The following is a 22,884-nucleotide window of genomic DNA, read 5'->3' on the forward strand; positions in this document are numbered from 1 at the left end:
AAACGTCTTCTGATTTCCTGGCTGCAGTCAGCGTCTGCAGTAATCTTTGTGCCTAGAAAGACAAAGTCTGTCACTGCCTCCACGTTTTCTCCCTCTATTTGCCAGTTATCAATCAAGCTGGTTGCCATAATCTTGGTTTTTTTGAGGTTTAACTGCAACCCAGCTTTTTCACTTTCTTCTTTCACCTTCGTCATGAGGTTCCTCAGCTCCTCCTCGCTTTCAGCCATCAAAGTGATATCATCTGCATATCGGAGATTGTTAATGTTTCTTCCAGCGATTTTAACTCCAGCCTTGGCTTCATCAAGCCCAGCACATCGCATGATGTGTTCTGCATACAGGTTGAATAGGTAGGGTGAGAGTGTACAGCCCTGCCGTACTCCTTTCCCAATCTGAAACCAGTCCGTTGTTCCGTGGTCTGTTCTTACCGTTGCTACTTGGTCGTTATAGAGATCCCTCAGGAGGCAGACAAGATGACTTGGTAGCCCCATACCACCAAGAACTTGCCACAGTTTGTTATGATCCACACACTCAAAGGCTTTAGAATGATCAATAAAACAGAAATAGATGTTTTTTCTGAAACTCCCTGGCTTTCTCCATTATCCAGCGGATATTGGCAATTTGTTCTCTAGTTCCTCTGCCTTTTCTAAACCCAGCTTGTTCATCTGGCAATTCTCGTTCCATGAATTGCTGGAGTCTACCTTGCAAGATTTTGAGCATTACCTTACTGGCATGTGAAATAAGTGCCACTGTTCAATAGTTTGAACATTCTTTGGTGCTTCCCTTTTTTGGTATGGGGATATAAGTTGATTTTTTTTCCAATCTGTTAGCCATTCTTGTGTTTTCCAAATTTGCTGGCATATGGCATGCAAGCATGCCTTGACAGGCATCCTTGACAGCATCAGTGTACATTTGTAATGTACAATTCAGAAATTAGAGTTATAGTTAAATAAGAGAAATAAAGATACTATTGAAAAAAGTTTATAACCTAAACTTTGGATGACTGTATCAATTGCAAATGTTGAAATCATGAGTTTCATCCAATGCTGTCATTCCACTGATGGAAGCAGTTCTGCCAGCAGAATCAGGAGGGGGGCGATTTCCCTCCCTCCTCACCCCTCCCTCAAAATCTGCTTCAGAAGGTCTAGAAAGCCTCCAGAGCAGATTTTTGGGCACATGGAAGGGATTCAGGGGGAAGAGAGAGGGGGAAAGCACTATTGCTCTAGTGGACGTCTGCTTTTGTGATGTTGAATTTAACCCCATGCTTCTTCCTTGCCAGTGAAATCATGGAGTTTTTCATTTGATTGGCAATTCAGGGTGGGTGGCAATTTATGCAGTTTTTAATAAACTCACCATGGGAGAACTATTCTTCTACCGAAACAGGTACAGTTTTACTTGTTGAACAAGCTATCAGGGAAACCTAGCATTATGGAATGTTGAACAAATCAGCTAAGCAAATGATAATTGCAGTTGCTATGTGAAAAAGAAAACCTGGCCCTGTGATCCACCCCCAGATCAGTTTGATTTTTAGGGGTGGATGCTTGAAGCTTTAACAAAAATATGAGTGGGAGGATATACATAAAGTATAGTAATCCACTATGGGCTAGATTAGAGAGACTGCTATATTAAGTTTATACATTTAATTTTGAGAATAGCGGAGCCTTTAAAATTTCAAATATATATTTTTCTAGTATTAAAAGCACAACATCAAACCAAATGTAATTACTGTGAATTTAAAAGTCTGGAGGCTGGATATACCAAAGGGCAAGTACATTTTTGAACCTTCATAATTGACAAAGAGACACACAATGATATGTAGAATCTCTGCATAACAGTCTGTGCTAATGACTGTAAAATGGCAAAACACTGATTCTGCAATGCAAATAACTGCATATCAAAAATGTGTGTGGGACGACTTTTTGTTGTTGCTTTGCTGCTTCTATTTAGACACAAAAAGGAAGGCTGAAGTTAGGAAAATCTAGATTTCAGTGTGTAACATTATTTTTCCTTTGTTTTGTCTGTTATTAAAAATGTCTCCTTATCTCAGAAGACCAATAGTCATTCCAACATAAATTGGTCCAATATACATTCGTCTTACCATTTTTTGTATCTTTAGTCCTTGGACTGATATGGCAACAACTACTTATGCACCTTTGCAGTTAGTTGCATCTCTTCTACTTAAGATAGGTGGCTCTTGAAATAGTATTAATTATGCACACATCTCATGTACTAATGTTATGAACAAATAGTGTGCCATTTTCTTCTAAAAGTAACGTGAAAATTGGTCCTTGTTTTTCTCCTCCTTGAGGTGTTGATTTAATGTATTTTTATTGCTTAGAGAGAATGCAGTTTACTTCTTATTATTGAGCAATACTATGTGTGACAAGCAAGCATAATTCACTTGCTTGTCCTTGTCGAAGCCTTAGCCCCAGTTCAGTGGGAGCCACCATTATGACTGGCATGAGGGCGGTAAGGGCTATAGGAAAGCTATTGCTAACATGTCTGCCATGACCTGATGATGTCAACTCCAGCCATCAGAAGCCACAGCATAGCAGGGAGGCTGCCTACCTGGCCAGATTGGCTGTGATGGCCTTCCCCACATTTAGTGGGTGGAGCTTTGGATCTGAGGGAGAGCTCCTTTCCTTTGGTCTGTTCTATGCCTTATATTAGAGGCACATCCCAAGTGCTGGCCAGTTCCAGGCTTCTATAGAGCTGGGACATTGGGCAGGATGTATAGTACATGGTAAGTGTAGATGGACTCCCCATTTCCTATTAAGAGGGTCTTAATGGGGCTTGGTGGTATACTCAGGAACCAGCCCTTCACAGGGAGCCCCAGCTTGATAGAGTGGTCACAGTAGCATCTTCTGCTGTGGTTGGCCTAAGCCTACTTTCCACCCTTCAATATTCTCTCCAGCAATCAGGCTGGGTGGGTTTCCTTGGACAGAGGTCAGATAGGGTGGTCACTCACACACTGCCCCAAAAGATAAAATGCATCACCAAAAATGCATCTACATATGCAAATTTAGAAATAAATACTATAATTTAAATAGAAATACAAAATGTATCACCTTAGCAGGGAAGACTATGACCAGATGATCTGTGTGCCTACTGAGTCTACTGTCTAGATGCTAACTGTTAGGCAACTTCAAGGCACAGCTCTTCCTTCTGACAATTCTTTATCTTTAAACCAGACTTGGACTGGACACCCCTTCAAATAAAGGACTGTCCACTGCAAAGTAGGGCACATAACCATCCCTGCAAATAGGTTGTCTGAGAACTGAGAACTTGGCCATGCTTCACCAAACTATTGTGTAAGCACTAACCAATAAAGTTGTGGCCAATTTTTACCCAGGCTGTTGTCTCCAGGTGATTTCTTACTCTCCTGCTCAGGCATGCTATGGGCATAATTATATACATACTTCAGTACATAAAAATAAACAATATATTATCTATCCATAATATGTTAATGTAACATCCATATATGTTAATGCAATGTGTAATATGCAAGCATTTCCCCATGAAATATTAACTGCTCTAACCAAATGGTTCAGGATTTATTCATTAATCACAGAGTTTGAAGAAATCGCAGGTTATCTCAACATGTTCAGACATCTGGAACCTTCCTCCGAAGAGTTCAGGGCACCATAACCCTACCAAAAAGCCATATCTACCACTCTTTCTACATAGATCAGGTGAAACCTCCGTGCATTAGAAGCAGAGCAGGTAACTGTAGAGCCAAAAGTTTCAGGGGACTCAAGCAAAAAAACCACACAGAACTTTTGGGGTTTGTGTGTTTATGGGTTGGATTCAGCCCGTATCATACTTAGAGTAGACCAGTTGAAATCAATGGAACTTAAGTCATGACTAACATAGGTCCCACTAATTTCAATGGGCCTGCTCTAAGTATGATTAAAGCTGGTTCCAACTGTATGATTATGTTTTGCTGGGGTACAGGGTCATTTGTATGGTATAAGGTAACATTAGAAACTAATCCCTACAGGATCGCTACACCAGGTGTATGTATGGGGAATGCTGTCTGATGATCCATCCTGTTAGAAGAATGACCAGAAATGGAGGGAAGAAACAAGATATCTATTTTGTTCATCTCTTTCAAGTGTGTCATATCATTTCAGGGAAGCAAAGTAATATGTTTTTATTTTATATTTTGTAGAGTGGAAAATGTATTTTTAACAGTGCTAAGTAACTAGGTAAAATCCTGAACTTTGCAGCTTTCCACTAGGTGAGCACTTCTGTGTTGCACCAATACAGTCATAAATGGTTTCTATGAAATCTAAAAATTATGGACATGGAAGACAGAAAATTACAAACATGAAAGACAGAGTGATCTACAGTGTAATTACCTATGCTGTTGTTTGTCTGGTGATGAGACAGAGGCCCAACAATATTTGTGATAAGAAGCCACCAAGTCTTCTGTAAAGAGATAGTAGATTTGATGGATTTATTTTTTGAGCAGGGAAAAATTAAGCAATATATTCCCGACTCACAGTGATAAAAGGTTCCCTTAAAGATTGCCAAATAAATGTAATCACTTTCAAGCTTCTTACATAACACAAGTCTTTCTAGAAGAATACTATAAATGATTTTTAAAGTCTTCTTTCCTATGTACTTTTCATTTTTTGCCACTGTTATCTTAAGGAATGTCCCAGTATGTGTGTTTCCTTCCTACCCTGGATAAAATAGTGCAATCACTCATTCAGCTTTCACAGTTTGGCATCATGGTTTCCACTTCAGTTCAGGCCGCAGCTCCATTTTTCCTTTTCTGCATGACATTCTGGCATAATTGCATTTTTCATTCTGTCTAATTTTAGTCCTTATGCTTCAAGGAGATGCTATTATATGGTGAAACTTACTTTCTTTTGTAGTTTTCCTTAACTCTGTAAAGAAATTATTTAGCCAAGTACTAGTACGGCATATTGCATATATGCAAAAGAAAAAAGAAAAAGGCTGGGAATATCTTTCCACCCATCTTCTACTCTGTACAATTTACTTTACTGGAAAAGACAATGACAGATTTTCAGTTCTAAAAGTTCAGGAAGGGATCACTAGTGTAGTCTAATTTAGAACTGGTTAAATTGTTGGTGAGCAATTTATCTTTCCAACATAGAAGTACCACTAAACTGCCAACACTAGTTACCTTGAAACAACTTCAAACACCTTCATATCCCTCTGGAAAATGAAGATTTATATTCTCAATTGTTAAAACAACACATTTATATAATTCTGTGAGTAGAAAACATACCAGTACTCCATGGGAAGTTTGCAATTTGCCATTGTATCTGTTCAGTTTGATTTTACATTTCAGATGACTGGAAGATTATAAATTCTGATTCAGGGCACTGTGATTTATCTTACACACTGCATATTCTTATTTGTGTGTACTTCTCAGTGAAGATAGGGGATGTCACCATAAGGATAAGAATTTCATAACTGGCTGGATGTGCCTGATCTCATCTGATCTCAGAAGCTAAGCAGGGTCAGCCCTGCGTAGTACTTGGATGGGAGACTGTCTGGGAATCAGGCTTCCCGCACTGAGCAGGGGGTTGAACTCAATGGCCTTGTAGACCACTTCCAACCCTATGATTCTATGATATGGAAAGAGGATATTTGTGAAGAACCTGAAGTAATAAAATAACATTGAAATGAACATGGGCAAGAGAATTATGAAAATTATATTGGAATGAAATAAGGTTCTGAGTCAATACACAGTATCAAAACCTTATACCAATTAAAGAACAACTTTTAAAAAATGTTGTTGGACCACATGAACTGACACATGGCGCTGATGACATAAATGTGTATGATATGCTGCTATTTTATTTATGCCATCTTAACCTAACATTGGTTTTTCAGTTTAATAGTAATTAACACCTCTTAGCTGTTCACATTTGGCTTATAGTATGTCTCCTAATGTTATGTGTCAAGAATGTTATGTCTTGTTTGTAAATTGTAAAGATGCATGATTGTGCTATTTTTGTTCAAGTTGTTTCTAATCACTATCTTCATTGTCCAGTGTTCTTTCAATAAGGGTACCTACCACAATATCTAAATTGTTTTAGAGAATGAGAAATTTATACATTTGGCTATGAACACAGCTGAATAATTCTCTATTGTCAAGCTGCACAAGTTTTGGAATCATTTTTAAATGAGCAGAGTGACCCTTTTTTTCTCTTAAGCAAAGTTAGTCACTATGTAAAAAGTTTGGTTTCTTTTGTACTTAAAAATGTGCAACATACTTTTCAGTTTGGAACTTGTAGAACAATTTCTGTAGAGCAACCTGTGTTTCAGTTGTTAGTAAAAAGAAAAACTATGTGGCAGGAAAAGGCTCAGTGATATTGGCATGATCCCAAATCCACATGAACACTAATGCATAGTGCTCCATATCACAGGGCTCATCTCTTTAATCTAAAGAATGCTTTGAAAATGTAGTGGAAACTGCCTATTACCCGCAAAATGATATCTCCGCTCATTGAAGAATAATAGGTCACCCATACACCCATGGAGCATACTGTGTATATCAGAGCTGGTTGATCACTCTTAAGAAAACATGGGTCCAGTGGAGACAATACTCTTCCCCATGCCTTTCACTCTCTCTCCATGTGCATTTGGTGTGTCTGTTCCACCTCCAAGGCCACTGTGCCAAGGACATATCTGCAGACCAATATGGGTAGATCTGAACAGCCTGATTCAAGAGAAAACCTTGAAATTGACCATGTGATCTGGGACTTTACGCATTGGACACCCTAATGAAACATTACATTCATGTATGGATGCCTAGTGGCCTCAGAGGTGAGAGAGGTGCATTGGATGAGCAGAGTGAGAAGGCACACGTTTGCTTCCCAAACACAGGAGAGAGACTGGCAAGAGTGCCGCTTGAGTTAGATAATGAATCAGCAAAATGCCTGTCAATGTTAAGCTGGGTGGGTGTGAAAGGAGGGCTCCTGTCTTGAAAGTATATTTCAAGGAGCTGTATCTCTGCATGTTGTATACACAGAAACATGCTGCATTCAAACACACATCTGTGGGAACTCTGTCGGGGGGGCAAGGTTTGCTCCCACCACAACAGTGCTATGCCCTGCTTTTTCTCCCATAGGCATAAGTGGCTGCCATATGCTTACTTATATGGGGAAAGTAAAGGGGTGCACTCAGGGGCACCAGTGGAATGGGAGGCAAAACCTACCAGTTAATCCACCCATTCAAAATTGAGGCAAGTCCTATCTACAGAGTCCCATCCTGGAGTCTAGTTTTGAGTTTTTGTTTTGTCATGCTAGACTGTGACAGAATATCAGGGATTTGTTTTATTTATTTTTAATGTATTGAGATACCACACACATAAGTCCATTTAACAGAGGTGTTTTCCACAAACAGATTGTCTATGAAAGGAAGTGGCACTAGTAGTTTTAAGGCCATGTTGTAAATGGATGGTTGGATGCAGGCTTTGTGTTCTGTAAATGGAAGGGCTCCTTCAGTCCACATAGAAAGAATCCAGTGGAGGGATCCCACAGGCAGAAGGGGGCAGATTTTCAGAGGGCACAAAAAGCTGCAGGGGGAAGAAGAATCAGAAGAAGCCAGCTCCCCCCTTCCACTGGCAGGAACATCCCCTGAGCAGAACTCCACTCTAACTCCAGCCTAATGAGATTGCAAGTGTTGTCAGAGTTGGATCAAAACGATAACTAATTCGCATTTGTATTGTATGTCAGTACTGGAATGAAGTGGATGCACATGGTGAGAACAGTTTATGAGATGTCCATGTTCATGGATATAGCTTTTGTTTTTAAACAATAATCAAGCATTAACCCATCAACAGGAAAGAAAGCTCACATGCCATAAGCTTATTCCTTGACAATCGCTATTCTAAATGGTCAGTATATCCACTTTGTTCTAGTGCTGGCATGCATGTAGGCCCTGCAAATTAATCCCAGTCTTACTCTAACTCCACCAAAAGGCTTCAGCACCTGCAATTGTTCCAAGTTTCAGCACTGCACTTCAAAATGATGGCCCCAACTTTGAATTCTGCAAAATGGCCTTTAGTAGACTGACTTTTACAGAAAAGACAGGCATAATTTCCTTCTTGTTACTTGGTGTCGACTTGAAACATTTTCATGCGTGCAGTTAAAATTAAATTCCCTCTTAATCTATATTTAAGTAAGAACTAACTTCAAAGAAAAAAAATGTATCCTTGCTTCTTCCCCTATAAAGGAAAAATCTCTTAACTGCCAAAATTACAAAAGGGAATGTATTTTATTTTGTGAAGTGAGAAAGCAAAGTCAGCCTACATAATATTTCTAATACTGGTGGTGTTCGAATATCATATTTCACTGTTTCCAAAATATAATTCTAAGAAGAACTCTGCAGTTTGGTCATTGCCTTGGTATAGCAAGTGGTACCCGTTATTGAAAGGTGGTCTGTATTTGTACTAATACAGAGAATGCCAGTTTAGAAATGAGCCTGATTGCATGGTTCATTTTGTTCTCCTTTGTAGAGCCAGGCTGCGGCCCACTACAAAGGCACTAAACATGCCAAGAAGCTCAAAGCACTGGAAGCCATGAAAAATAAGCAGAAATCTGTAACTACCAAGGACAGCGCAAAGACTACCGTCACTTCCATCACTACCAATACCATCAATACCAGCTCTGACAAAACAGGTTAAGCGATAATCTCTGTTGTGGTTTATTTCTTTTTTTATTTTATTTTTCTTGTTTACCGCCATGTCCGTTTGGCTATGTGCTTGCCACATTGATTCATGCTTGAACCATCATTGTATGTAATATTGATTTCTTTCTTCTTCGCAGTACACTTAGCAGAGTAAGGTAATAATGACGAGCCGTGTAACTGATTTCTCTTGTGCACAAAGAGGCTTGTCATCATTTCAGGCATGAATGCATACATTTAAGATGAGTAATATCTATGGCAAGCAAACAATTAAATAGAAACTGCTCAGAACCTTGTGGTCTATATGCAGCACTTGTCTCTCTGCAGTTGCCTATGACACATTTCTAGCTTTAAAACCCCCCGAGCAAAATAGCACTAATTGAGACTGGAAGCCTCTGATAAAAGCATTGTTTGTCAAAGCTTTATTGTTACAAATTTTAAGCACTGCATTATTATTATTATTATTTCAAATGGGTGTGGCATGATTTCAAACTGGGTAACAGCCACATAACCCTCACTTCTCATAAACAGGTAAGTGTGACTGATATCTATTATTCTAGTTACCTTTCACTGAACAATATCTTTTTAAATTATAGATTGAGAACAGATTGTGTGCTCCCCTCTCCCCTGATAATCAAAGGCATTGCATGCAGCTGGTGAAGGTGATGGGATTTGCGTAACCTGGTATTTAAAATCTGAGCTACTGTCCAGGAAACTTCAAAGGCAGACAGTTGCAGCACCTTACATGAAAGAATTGATCTTGTCACTTTCTGCAATGTGTCTGTAGTATGCAAAGTCATGAGGTGCATACATAAAAGACTTGCTGAAAAGAGTGATGAAAGATTAGTAATTTGGTTTTGATATGGCTACTGCTGGTGACAGGTCATCTGATTACAACGGGGTTTTCTACACTGAAGTTTAGCGCACCTCAAACGTGCATGCCATTGGTTAGGAGGACTTGCTCTGCTTTTGTATATGACCATCTGCTCTTTTAACTCCTGCCCAGTTAAAGGGAATGCAGAATTTGCAATGAATTGTTCCTTGCCAAATTTGACTGCTCCTAGATCAGATCAGATCAGATCTGTATTGTATTGATACCTAGTATCTTTTGTTAAATGTTTGTGATGGTCTGATGACTATATACAAATACACAAATCTGATATGATCTGACTGTCCCTAGGCTTTGTTGGTGTGGCTTTCTTTTCCCAAGCACCCAGAGAGAGTTTTTGCTTGTCTGCCATCTCTAACAAGAAAAGCATTGACCACAAGTCATCCTTTCTTACTCATTTGATCACTGCTTATAATGCTGATGTCTAGTGGTTTGCAGTTGTCATCCTTACAGTAACTTTATTTGGAGGCTGAGAGAGAGAGTGATTTACTCAATGAATCTGTAGCAGTGACTGGTTTTGAACCCAGATTTTGCTGTCAGCCGGGTGATATTGTTTCAAAATATTTCTAAATTTCTAAAAGGGCAAGTTGTACAGAAATGTTGAATGATTGTAACTGCATGCACCACAAATGTGTGGCACTTGTGTCAAGAATGTAAAATGAAGAAAGAAAATAATACCATGTATGCATAGGGTTGAGAACAGAAGCAAGGGAAAATGCAAGAGAACCACAAGGAAACACTAACTCGGCCAATACAGAACAACCATGGCGGACAGTTATGGAGTCATCAAAGGGTTTGTGTTCTACATAATTTAAAATCTTATCTGGAATATTTGCTCCTCTTCAAAGAGCTGCTTGAACCATGCAAACATATTTAGTGCTCCCTACTTCAGTCTGTACATGTGACCTGTCTTGCTTGCTTGAATCATCAGGACCAGGTCCTAACCACACTTTGAATTGTGCCTGGAAAATCAACCAGTAACCAGGGAAAATCAACCAGTAACCAGGGTTTTGTAACATGAGAATGACATGCTCACTATAGCTGGCCCTGGTCAATATTCAGTCCGCAGTTAAGTTTTTGAAAACTCTTCAAAGGTTTGGGAACTTTTCTCTCAGATGCTCAGTTTTTATAAAGGTGTAGAAATGGGGTGCGTGGCTGTAGCAAATGTAGCTAGACCCCTTCCTTACAGCATAGAAGGTTTAGGGATCCCAGAACCAGTTAGACAAGGTCAGAACCTGTTAGGCCCTCAACCTAACCTACCTCATATATTTGTTCTGAAGGTACTGCGTGGGTGTGGGGAATAGTCATGTACACTATCCTGAGCTCCTTGGAGGAAAAAAGAAATAAAGATATAATAAGACATGAACATCTGTGTCAGCCCTACCATTCAAATTTACTCATGATCATCAGTGCATCAGCATTTGCTCAGTTCTTTTGTAGGAGTGTTAGCATCACAGAATGTTGAAAGGAAGGGATGGGTGAAGAATTGATTTTCATGATCACTGAAATTCCCCAAACACCTTGCTTTCCGTGTTCAATTGCGCTCTGTTTTTCATTCTGTTTGAATGGGGAAAATTTGCATTGCACATAGGAAAGTTGTGCATTTTTAAAAAGTGTGCAGCCAAATGTACACTTTTCCCCATAAGCTAAAGCATGAAAATGTGTATTTTTTTCTTTTCTTTCTTTGAAAAAATGTGCATTTTAAAGTGCACATTTTTTTGACTGGGGACATAAGTTTGGGAAAATGTGAGCTTTTCCTGAAAAAAGAGTTTGCATTTGTGTTTGCATTTGGAGATGCAAACAGATCAAATTCAAGTCCAAAACAAACCGAAACCAAATTTGCATACATCCATATTGAAACATGCAGGGCTTCTGGCCGGGCAGATAGAGAGCTTTCAGATGATCAGAAAACATAAAGCAGTGATGTGGGGTGGAAAATTTTCCGCAATGGACAATTGTCCAGAAAATTCTCTGGTGCTTTATTTTTCCATGGAAGATTTTCTGTTTTATAAGTTCATGAGTAAAAATGAATGTATGCCAATTACACATACAATATTAGGTAACCTTAGCAGCTTCAAAGTTGTAATTAATGTTTTTCAGGTAATTACCCGTAGGATACATATATCATTGAAATAAATATATGTCTCACAATGAAATGGAACTAATAAATAGTGACAGCGAAACTGAAGGTGCCCCAACAACCTTAGTGGAAAAGACCTGAACTCTGTTGAAATAGATGAGTGGTTGTCAGCATATAATGCACAATTCTTTGGGTTGCTAAAATTAATTAGTGTGTCCACAATATTCAGTACCTTTGTTTCTTAAATTTAAACAATGTAAGGAAAGTAGATGCTTACAAGTATTCCAGTAAAAATGTCTACATAATATAACATTTAAATCACATTAAGTGTACTTTATTTTTTATCCCTCAAATATTTCAGGTCAAATACTTGTGTAGTGGGACAAAATATTAACATGGTGCATTTCTTTAGCATTACTAAATACAAATAAAATAAACATGCTAAATTAGCTCTCTGTAGGGGAGGGGTGGGCAACTTGTGGCCCTCCAGAAATGTTGTCCTATGGCTCCCATCAGTTCTAACTAGCATAGCCAATGGTGGTGGATGATGGGAGTTGTAGTCCAAAACATTTGGGGTTGCCCACCCCTTCCCTAAGACATCAGAACATTTTCCATTGGAAATAAAAAAATGTTCATATGCAAGTGATCCTATGTAAATTAACCTACTTTGCCTTGGAAATGTTACAATACAAACTGAAAGTGTTCATATGCAAGTGACCCTATGCAAATGAACCTAATTTGCATTGGGAAATTTTCCAGAAAATCCACATCACTGGATCCAGGTATGTGGATCCAGTGATGTGCACTGCCCTGCCATACCCATAGTTGTTGAGATCACTAGGAGTTCCTTCTAATGAGCTTTTAAAAGAGTATCTGTATATGTGTTCCATCTTGCAAAATCTGTACAACAGCCCACAACAAAGAGAGGTTCATAGCATCAGGGTATATTTCGATCTGGTGGCTAACATGAAGAGGAAGCATAATAAAGATATCAGAGACTGAATGTTATTCCTCTGCTAAGAATTATTATATAGAATGGTGTAAAGCTGTCAATTGTATCTTGAAAAGGATTGATGATTTCAGCACTTTTATAAAACAAGAGTCTGGGTTGTCTTGCCACTTATCTGCTTTAGATCTTTTAAAGTCTTGCTGCTAGGCAATGAACAGTGCTAATTTTTATACATTAAATAAGTTAGCCTTCACAAATGATGAATAGTAGTGTTACCCCTGGGAGAGGTGCCAATATTAGCAATGTGAAGATTGGGGAAAATGCTTCTTTTTTTCTTTTTTTTTTAAGCATAGCAGTGTAAAATGATGGTGATTTTGCAAAACCTTAGGATTAATAGAGTTTTGCAGGATTTTCATGTCATTTGGAACAATGAGCCCTTTTCAAGCCTTCTAGTTTGATTTTAAATCCTATAAAATTGCACCTTAAACATTCTAAAATGATGTAAAAGACTGTATGAAATGCACAAATATTCCAGCTTTTCATTATTATTTACTGATAAAAATAACTCTTGACTGGGTGGATGGTGGTGGTAATTTTCCTTAAGAAATAATTATTTCCCCCCATGCAACCTTAGGAGGCGTGCAAGAGAGACCATAACTCAGTGGGACAACAAATATGTTCTGTGAATCAGGTCTTGAGTTCTGCTTTAGTCCCAGGCATCTCCAGTTAAAGACTTGCAGGTATCAGTACTGAGGAATGAATTTTCAGCTTGAAACCCTGGAAAGCCAGTGACAGCAATGAGCTTGGAAGACTATTCATCTGATTAACTAGACAACATCTCCTTATATTGAATAATTTCCCTTTCAGCTGTCCTTCATCCTCTACATCAGGGGTAGACAACCTGGTGCTCTCCAGACGTTTTGGACAACAACTCCCATAAGCTCCAGCCAACATGGCCAATGATAAGGGATTATAGGAGTTGTCTTCCAAAACATCTGGAGGGCACCAGGGTGCCTCTGCTCTACACACTATACTGAGCTGCTAAAAGAAATCATGTTTGCATTGCTTCTAAAAGGCTTCACACAATATGGATGTAATAGAATTTTGTGAAAGTGGCCAAGAAAAACAAGCGTTACTGTTATCAGTGATCAAAAGCATGTATGTGATTGTGGAATAGTAATGCATAGAGCCTACTAAGCTCTACGCATTTTCACTGGAAAACATGTACATATTTTCACTGTGTCTTTGGGAGGATCTTAAAAAAAAGAAAAGAAAAAGCTTTATGTCATTGTGTTCCGAAGATTGATGTGTGATCTGAAGCAAGCTGAGAGAAGGTCATATTGCCATCACCACTACTATATCATGTACAAACAGTGGTTAAATGGTAGATAATATGTCAGCAACAGCACATTGGTCAAGATTTCTGTTGGCTGGCTCCACAGACAAACAAAATGTCATCAGAAAACCTTCAGTGCCTGCCTAGTCATGAAAATTGTGGGAAAGACCACCCAATGTGCAACCACCTGAAGCAGGAAGTGAAAGAGCCATTTGTTATCTTGCTTATCCCATTAGCCTTTTGGCAGAGAATGATTCCAGCAGGAAGCTGTAAGCAAGTCGGAGGCAGTCTGGAACAAGAACAGAATGCCAGTTGAACTAGGAAGTTAACATCTCCCAGAGTGCATTCACGTGGCACTTTTAAAAGTGCTTTAAACTATAGCATTTTAAATAATACTACCATCCCAATCCTATGCATATTTACTCAGAAGTAACACCTGCTGTGTTTGGAATGAATGGAATGCTTACACGCTGTGGTAGAACAAAAACCATTTCAACAAGGGACTCAAAAAGGAAAGCCTGGTGCCTCTACGAAGTCAGTGTCGACAAGACTGAGCTAGAAAAACTAATGGTCTCTCTCAGTGTAAGGCAGCTTTCCATATTCCTATGTTCCTAAAGTTGTCATCAATTAAAAACCACTGGACATTTAATTGTTTACAAGAACTATTATGGATAAATATCCATTTTTCACAGTACATTTTTGAGGCTTTGCCTCTTCTTTTGCTTCCTTTAGTTTTGGATGCTGCCCCCTTTTTTCCTTAGTTCTTTGAGGGAACTGATTTAAAGCACTGTGTGCAATTAAACTACAATTGCAGCTCACCGAGCTGCAAAGGCTAATCACTTCTAAGTCCTATGAATTTCTTTTTTGTGGCACCACAATTCTGAAACTTGCTTCCTGGAAAGAACAAAACTACATCTCTTTATTGCTGGGCAAAGCAATCCTACCCCTTTTAGGGGGTATGTGATTCCAAAGTGAAGCAACTACCATATCCATAGATGGGCTGGTTTGCTGTGGCCAGGGTGTGAGGTGGCATAATTTCCGACCAATTTTGTGGGCTTGCTGGGGTTCAAGGGGGCTTTGGAACCTGTAGTTCCACTGCTGTCCCCGGAATGCCCCATTTTGCCCTCCACTGTCCCTGGAATACCACCAGTGGGACATCCGCACTGGCAGAACTATCTGTAGCATTCCAGGGGACCTCTGGCAGTGCAGGTGACATCCCATCAATGGACCTTCCTCTCCATTGTTGGAGCACCACTTATGCTACTGTCTATGGCTCTCCAGCTGGCCTTTTGGTGAAGATAGGGTTGCTCCCTTAAAGATGTTTCTAAAAATTTGGTGAAGCCTTTGAAGAAGGCCTAGATCAGCCTTCCCCAACCTAGTGCACTCCAGTTGTTTTGGATTGTAACTCCCAGAATTCCACACCATTGGCCATGCCGGCTGGGGCTGATGGGAGTTGAAATCAAAAACATCTGGAGAGCATCAGGTTGTGAAAGGCTAGGTCTTTGAATAAAGCCTTTTATAGGACTTGTTTCATGCATTTCTTACTGCTGTTTTCATATTTGTTTATTTGTATTTGTTTATTTGTATCTGTTTATTTGTACTTTTTGTTTTTTATCTTCTCAGTGGTTTGTGCATTTCTTGAAGAAAAAGCAGTGTGACTTCTTAATATAAAGTAAATGAAAAAGATTTAAGCATTTAGGCAAGATTTAATGTTTTTATTGAAATCAAGGGCTCTGCCACCAGGCTAATATCACCCAAGCGTGAAATTACACCCAATGGTTTGGAATGCTTGGAGTTGTAGTCCAAAACATCTGGAGAGCACCAGATTTGGGAAGGCTGGTCTAGGCCTACCTTGACCTTCCTCAAAGTCTTGGTCAAAATGTTACCATTAGTCTTACTGCCATTAAAAAAAAAAAAAATCATTTTCAAGGAATTGCTAATTTCTGGATGCAAGATATTCCAACTCTAAATTCTTTCAGTCAGGAGAAGTTTTTGACTGGCTGACAAATGACAGCGTTCAAACATTAATACCAGAACTGGACATGGATCACAAGTCAAATCTTGGAACTATAGGGCCAAATAATGTGCTGCCATTGGTTGGTGCATGTATCTTATTTTAAATTAATTATACCAGTTTGCACCAATAGAAAATAGGATCAGGCCTTTCTTGAGTTCCTTTGCATTTTTTGCCTGCTCATCTGACTGTGTATGTGTGTCATAAATTTGGATGTTGGCCACAGTCCAGTAGAAAAGCCATATCCCTTGACAGTTATTGAACCAGGATTACTAGTTCCAGTATAGTTTCTAAGTTGTATATAGTGCATTTTTAGAACTGGATCAAACTGCAATATATGCAACAGATATTTTAAAAAGAGTAAAATATATCTTTAGAGAGCAGCCAGAAATAATATCTGAGGAATGCCCAGAAATTACATAAAACACACACACACACAAACACACACACACACACACACACACACACACACACACGCCTCTACAGCATGTAAGTATGATCTGGAAAAATACATTTCTCCTCAAACAACTGTGCCTTGACAAATTATCTTCTGGCAAGGAAGTGTTGATATGTCTGTTGTTTTGCCTGAGGGTGCTGATGGGAGAAAGAATGAAATACAGTAATAGATGAAGTTGAAACAATAGACAAGATTGGGAAACATTCAGGAGAATCATGGTGTTCTGCAAAATACAAGGATAGTGGTTTAAAATAAATGAAGATCTGAGCAGAAGAAAGAAACTGCCAGTGCCAACAGACATACTTTGTCTTGCTTTTTTACACCACTGTTTTCTATATTTCTACTCAAAGCCTCTCTCCTAAACCTATAACTGGCCACTGATGGTGAGCAGATGGTGAACAGGCTGAAATGGCACACGCTACCAATTTGGCAAGCTCGCTTCCTAAATGGAGTTCAGGTGATATAGGCTATTGCAACAGCTGTTGCCACAAAGCAGTAGACTGAAAAGAAGCGATAGAGGAAAGCATAGCAGTGGAGAGAAATGGAATTAGAAGATCAAAAGGAAATATTCAAAAAATATATAAGGCAGTGCTCTTATTAACATTCAGCAGTCATTTGTGGCTGTTATGGATGTTACACTCAAAATACAGCCCTCGGTTTTATGCATGTATTTATTTATTTAGGAGACATATCCTTCCAAAGTGGCTAACAAGTAACATCAAAATACATTTTAGAAAAAAAAACACAATGAAACAATATCAACATATTGATCCTTCCCACAGAGCAGCTGGTGGTAGGCAGCAGTGTACGGGGAGGCAACAATTCAGCTGGAACAGGAACAGGTGCTTGGTGCCTTCTTTGCGTGTCTCCCTCTCTCTTCTGGAATCTTTCCTACAAGGCAGTTAGTAGCAGATGACTGTGGAGGAAAGGGGACTGTGGATGAAAGAGCAGGTTATGAGCATGGTCATCCAAAGGGGGGTGGGGTAAGAGAGGGCAGTTGCCCCACCCATAAGCCATAGATCCCAGATTTCCAGTTTTCATTAAAAAAAAAAAAAGCAAGTCCCTAGCCCTTGTAAAACCTGAGATATGAGGGAAAATGTGAAACCACTGTTCTGTCCATCCCTTTGGGGAACATGGGGAACTCGTCAATGTAGTGATGCAAGAAATTATCCAATACATTCTTAAGACTGCTGCACTGTGTTTATGTATCTGTTTTTTCCTCTGTGTTGGCTTCTAAGTGTTGTGGGATTTGATGCTAAGCAACAAAGCATGTGCACACTCACAAGGAATGACAATCACATACCATTATGCAGCTTCCCTTCTTTCCCTTGGAAAAAAAAATCCTGTGGATGCCCACAGCTCTGAGGTCTCCTTTTCGTGCCTCCCTAACTATAGGGATGGACGAAAGGGACTTACCTGGTCCCGCAGCTTGCTTCGCGGTGGGGGGGAGGCGCTTCAGTTCTCCCCCCGAAGTTCAGGCCGGGGGGGGGAGGCGCCCCGCCTCGCCCGGCCGAAATTCAGGCCGGGGAGAAGCGCCCCATCTCCCCAGCCGCGAAAGAAAAAGTGAAAAAAAAACACCAACAACCTGTGATAGGCTACGAACGATTTACGTAGCCTATCACGGCTAGATTTCCAAAGTCAGCCATGATAGGCTACGTAAATCGTCACGTAGCCTATCACGGGTGACTGGGGAAAAAAAAGAAAAGCGCGTACGCAAATGGCGGCGCCCATGGGGCACCGCCATTTGCGTTCCTTAGTTTGGCACGTCTAGTCTACGTAAAGATTTACGTAGACTACGGCGAAAATAAGGGAACGCTATTTGCATTGTCCTTATTTTCGCTGTAGTCTACGTAAATCTTTACGTAGACTAGATGTGCCAAACTAAGGAACGCAGATGGTGGCGCCCCATGGGCGCCGCCATTTGCGTACGCGCTTTTTTTTTTCCCCAAAGTCACCCGTGATAGGCTACGTGACGATTTACGTAGCCTATCACGGCTGACTTTGGAAATCTAGCTGTGATAGGCTACGTAAATCGTTACGTAGCCTATCACGTGTGTGTGTGTGTGTGTTTTTTACTTCCCTTTTTTATTTTGCAATGGCGGTGGCGGCAGCCGGTCACAAGACTGGCTGCCGCCGCCGCCCCTGACGAAACGCCACCAAACCACTGCCGGGACCCGCCGCCGAGAGGGACATTTGCATGAGGTAAGTCCCATCCCGGGGGGGCGGGGGGCCAGTGGAGAATTTCACCACCAATTTTGGGGGGCCGAATGCGTTGGCATTCGGCCTCCTGGAGATTCATGGAGAAATTCTCTGCCATCCCTACCTAACTAAAATATGCCTCTCTTTAAATGCCAGGTACTTACTGGGACTCCTCTTGCACTGTTTCTTTTCAATCTTTTGAGAGGGCACACAAAAGAAATAATCAGGGATGGCCTACTTTGATTTATTTGGCCTGCATTTTGAGGTTAAACTCACTTGCATGTGTCAGGACCTTGGCTCCACTGATCAGTCTCATGAGGGGTCCAGAGCGCTGTCTGGTCCAGTCTTATTGGACACGTTTCAGTGGGTGTGGCTCCCTTTCTTGGGCAAGGTGGCTGCTGACCAGATCCAGGCACTCTTGGATGAGACTGATTTTCTGGATCCATTTCAATCAGGGTTTGGTACTGAGGCTGTCAGGAGAGGGGCAGGAAAGTTTGTCCCTCTTGATACTCAACCTGTCAGCAGTGCTTGAGCCCATTGATCATGATATCCTTCTGGAGCAGCTGTCTCAGTTTGGGACACTGTTTTGCCGGGATTCTGCTCCTACCTGGACAGTCATGTCGAGGGGGTGGTTTTGGGGGGATATTACTCAGCTCTGCGGAACCTACTGTGTGGGTTTCCACAGGGGTTGATTCCATCCCTCATGCTGTTTAACATCTGCTACGGGGTGGGCAACTTGTGGTCCTCCAGTTGTTTTTGCCTACAACTCCCATGATCTCTCATGATTAGCTATGTTGGCTCGGGCTGGTGGGAGTTGTAGGCCAAAATATCTGGAGAGCCACAAGTTGCCCACCTCTGATCTACATGAAACCACTGACTGGGGGTCATCTGGAGTTTTGGAGTGCGTTGTCACTACTATACTTTTCTTTTTCATCTCAGTCACATGTGGCTGTGGCTGTGCTGAATGGGTGTCTGGCCTCATAAATGGACTGGATGTGAGTCAATAAACTGTGGCTCAATCCTGAGGGTGTTGATGGGTGTTTCTCTGTCCAGATAGGGGAAGTGCAACCAGCTCTGGATAGTGTCACACTCCTCCTGGAGCAGCAGGTGTGCAGCTTGGGGGTACTCCTGGATCCATCATTGTCACTGGATGCTCAGGTGGCCTTCGTGGTGTGGAGTGCACTCTACCAGCTTTGGCTGGTAGTCCAGCTATAACGCTATCTGGATGTGGATAACTCTGGTAACCTCTAGGTTAGATTACTACAGTGCATTATATGTTGGGCTGCCTTTGAAGACAGTTCAGAAACTGCAGCTGGTGCAGAATTCATGGCCAAGTTGTTGCTAGGACTAGGCAACGTGAAAGTATAAGTCTGGTCTTGGCTCACCTGCACCGATTGCTTATTTGTTTCTGACCCAAATTCAGTGTTCTGGTTATAACCTATAAAGTCCTGAGCTCCATGGCTCAGGACCCCAATACCTCAAGGAGAACCTCTCCCCACATGAACCTACCCACTCTCTGAGGTTGGCTTCACAGGCCCCTCTCTGTGCGCTCCCTCTGAGAGAAGCTTGTAGGGGTGGCAGTTTGGGAACAAGCCTTTTCTGTGATAACCCAGTGTTTATGGTGCACACTCCCAGAGGTTCGCCTGGTGCTGACACCATCATCTTTTTGGCACCAGGCGAAGACATACTTCTTTTCCCAGGGATCTGGACATTAGTTATGGCCCAGTTGTTGTGGGCTGATTTTGTGGTGTTCATTCTTGGCTTGCGGGGAGAGAGAGATAATTTGTGTATTGTGGATGAACACTTTTCATATTGTATTGTTTTTAGATCATGTTTTTAGGGCATTCATTTTTATTTGTATTGTGTCCATTATGGTTTATATTGATTTTGTATTTTTCTGTGCGTAAGCCACTTTGAGACCGCTTTTTTTGCAGTGGGAAGCAACACATATATTTCATAAATAACAGTAAAATAATAAAGATCCACGTGTGTGTGTGTGTGTGTGTGTGTGTGTGTTTAATGGAGCTAAATGTACTGACTGTTACTAACCAGTCAGTCTAGATTGTTCCTTACACATTCAAATTTGCCCATTCGAACTAAGGAAGTGTTCACTGGTGATGGACATGTACCTCTGGGCTGGGCCAAGTACATGAACCCAGGAACCTGCCTGATATTGAGTCAGATCATTGATCCATCTAGCCCGTTATTGTTGATACTGACTGGCAGCAGCTCTCCAGGGTTTCAGACCCATGTTTTCCCCAGTCCTACATGGAGATGCCGGGGACTGAACCTGGGATCTTCTACATGTAAAGCATGTGCTCCACCACTGAGCCATGTCCCCTCTGCTTCCTCTAATTATGTTGTTATGAATGATATGGATGTTTCTGTGCCCAAAGCATGGAATTTTTAAATCACACAAGACTGAAAGAGATTTCATAATCAAAGTTCAGGTGAAGTTTGATTATGGTCTGGGTTGAGGCCACGTTTTAGCATGAAAACAGTCTGTATAATGACCTATGTTGGGAGAAACAGCGGGAGTCAATACCATCAGCCATGATATCTTTCTGACACACCTGTCTGAGCTGAGAGGTTGGGGGTACTGCACTGCAATGGTTCCACTCCTACTTGGATGGCCAGCTCCAGAAGATGGTGCTTGGGGAATATTGTTTGGCCCTGTGGATTCTCCAACATGGGGTTCCTCAGGGGTTGGTTTTGCCCCCATGCTATTTATCATTTCCATGAAACTGCTGAGTGGGGTCATCCGGAGTTTAGGAGTGTATAGTCATCAGTATGCTGATGACAAGCAACTCTATTTCTCCTTTTCATCTTCACCAGGTTAAGCTGTGAATGTGCTAAATCAGAGCCTGGCTGTGGCAATGGACTGGATGAGGGCTAATAAATTAAAGTTCAATCCAGACAAGACTGGGATGCTGTTACTGGGTGGTCCTTCTGACTGGATATGATCATCCTGTTCTGGATGGGGTTGCACTCCCCCTGAAGAAGCAGGTTCGTAGGTAGCTTGGGAGTTCTCCTAGAGCCATCTTTGTCTCTTGAGGCTCAGTTGGCCTCAGTGGCACAGAGTACCTTATACCAGCTTCAGCTGGTGGCCTAGCTATGCCCCTATCCGGGCAGTGATAACCTGGCTTCAGTAGTGTATACTCTGGTAACCTCCAAGTTTGATTACTGCAATGTGCTCTTCATGTGGCTGCCCTTGAAGACTGTTTGGAAGCTGCAGCTTGTGCAAAATGCAGCAACCAGATTAATAACTGGGCCCAGAAGGTCTGAACATATAACATCCATTCTGGCCTGCTTGCATTGGCTGCATGTATGTTTCCAAGCTGGTTTTAACCTATAAAGCCTTACACAGCTCGGGACCTCAATACCTGACAGAGCACCTCTCCCGACATGAACCTACCTGGACACTGCAATAAACATCTGAGGCCTTCCTCCAAGTGCCTCCTCCAAGGGAGGCTCAAAAGGTGGCAACAAGGGAGGGGGCCTTCTCAGTGGAACCTCCTGATTATGGAATGCTGTCCCCACTGAGGTCTGCCTAGTGCCAACATTGTGATCATTCTGGTGCCAGGTTAAGGGTATCCTCTACTCTCAGGCATTGGATGGCATATGAGGGGGCATTTATGTCAGTTGTTTTTATCAGTTCCTGTAACTTACTGTACCTGTTTTTAGCGGTTTAAAATTATTTTTAAATATTGTACATTAAAGTTTTTTTTTCTTTTTATTATCTTGCATTTGTGGCTTATAATTTTTCTGAACCGCCTAGAGAACTTCAGCTATTGGGCAGTACAGAAATGAAAAGAATAACAACAATAATAATAAAGCTGCAATCCTATACATGTCTAGCTGGGAGTAAATCCCATTGTACTGGATAGGGCTTACCTCTAAGTAGGCATATGTAAGACTGAGTTTAAGGATGCAATTCCATGCATGTTTAGACAGAAAAAAAGCCCTACAATTCCCAGCATGTCCCAGCCATCCATGCTGGCTGGGGAATGCTAGGAGTTGTAGGACTTCTGTCTAAACTCAAATAGGATAGCACCTTAAGTCTCTTTTCCCGATGAAAGTAGACCTAGTTTCAGTACAGATAACACAATACTTCTTAATTTGCTGATGAAGAAAGTTAATTCACAGTCCTTTGACTTGTTCTTTTTATCCCTCCAGCTAAAAATGAGTTAAGAATGTAGTTAGTATTTATAATAATAACAGCACTATCTTATATACCTGGACATTCAGAATGTTCTATGGGTGCAGCTTAGTTGAATGACTGCTTCATACTGA

At 41.0% G+C, this 22,884-nt stretch overlaps 1 protein-coding gene across 5 annotated transcripts in view; it reads left to right on the forward strand.

Moving 5' to 3' along the window:
• Window positions 1–22,884, forward strand: part of ZNF385D (zinc finger protein 385D) — a 253,440-nt gene that overhangs the window by 164,593 nt on the left and 65,963 nt on the right. For all 5 annotated transcript variants that reach the window (XM_084858343.1, XM_084858341.1, XM_084858340.1 and 2 more), the window contains one exon: window positions 8,498–8,660. In XM_084858343.1, coding sequence (XP_084714469.1) covers window positions 8,498–8,660 — 163 coding nt within the window. The remainder of the gene's footprint in view (window positions 1–8,497; window positions 8,661–22,884) is intronic.

The sequence above is a fragment of the Heloderma suspectum genome, chromosome 5 (genome assembly GCF_057233095.1).
Source record: "Heloderma suspectum isolate Gila_16-S chromosome 5, 16-S_ref, whole genome shotgun sequence".
Taxonomy (NCBI): domain Eukaryota; kingdom Metazoa; phylum Chordata; class Lepidosauria; order Squamata; family Helodermatidae; genus Heloderma; species Heloderma suspectum.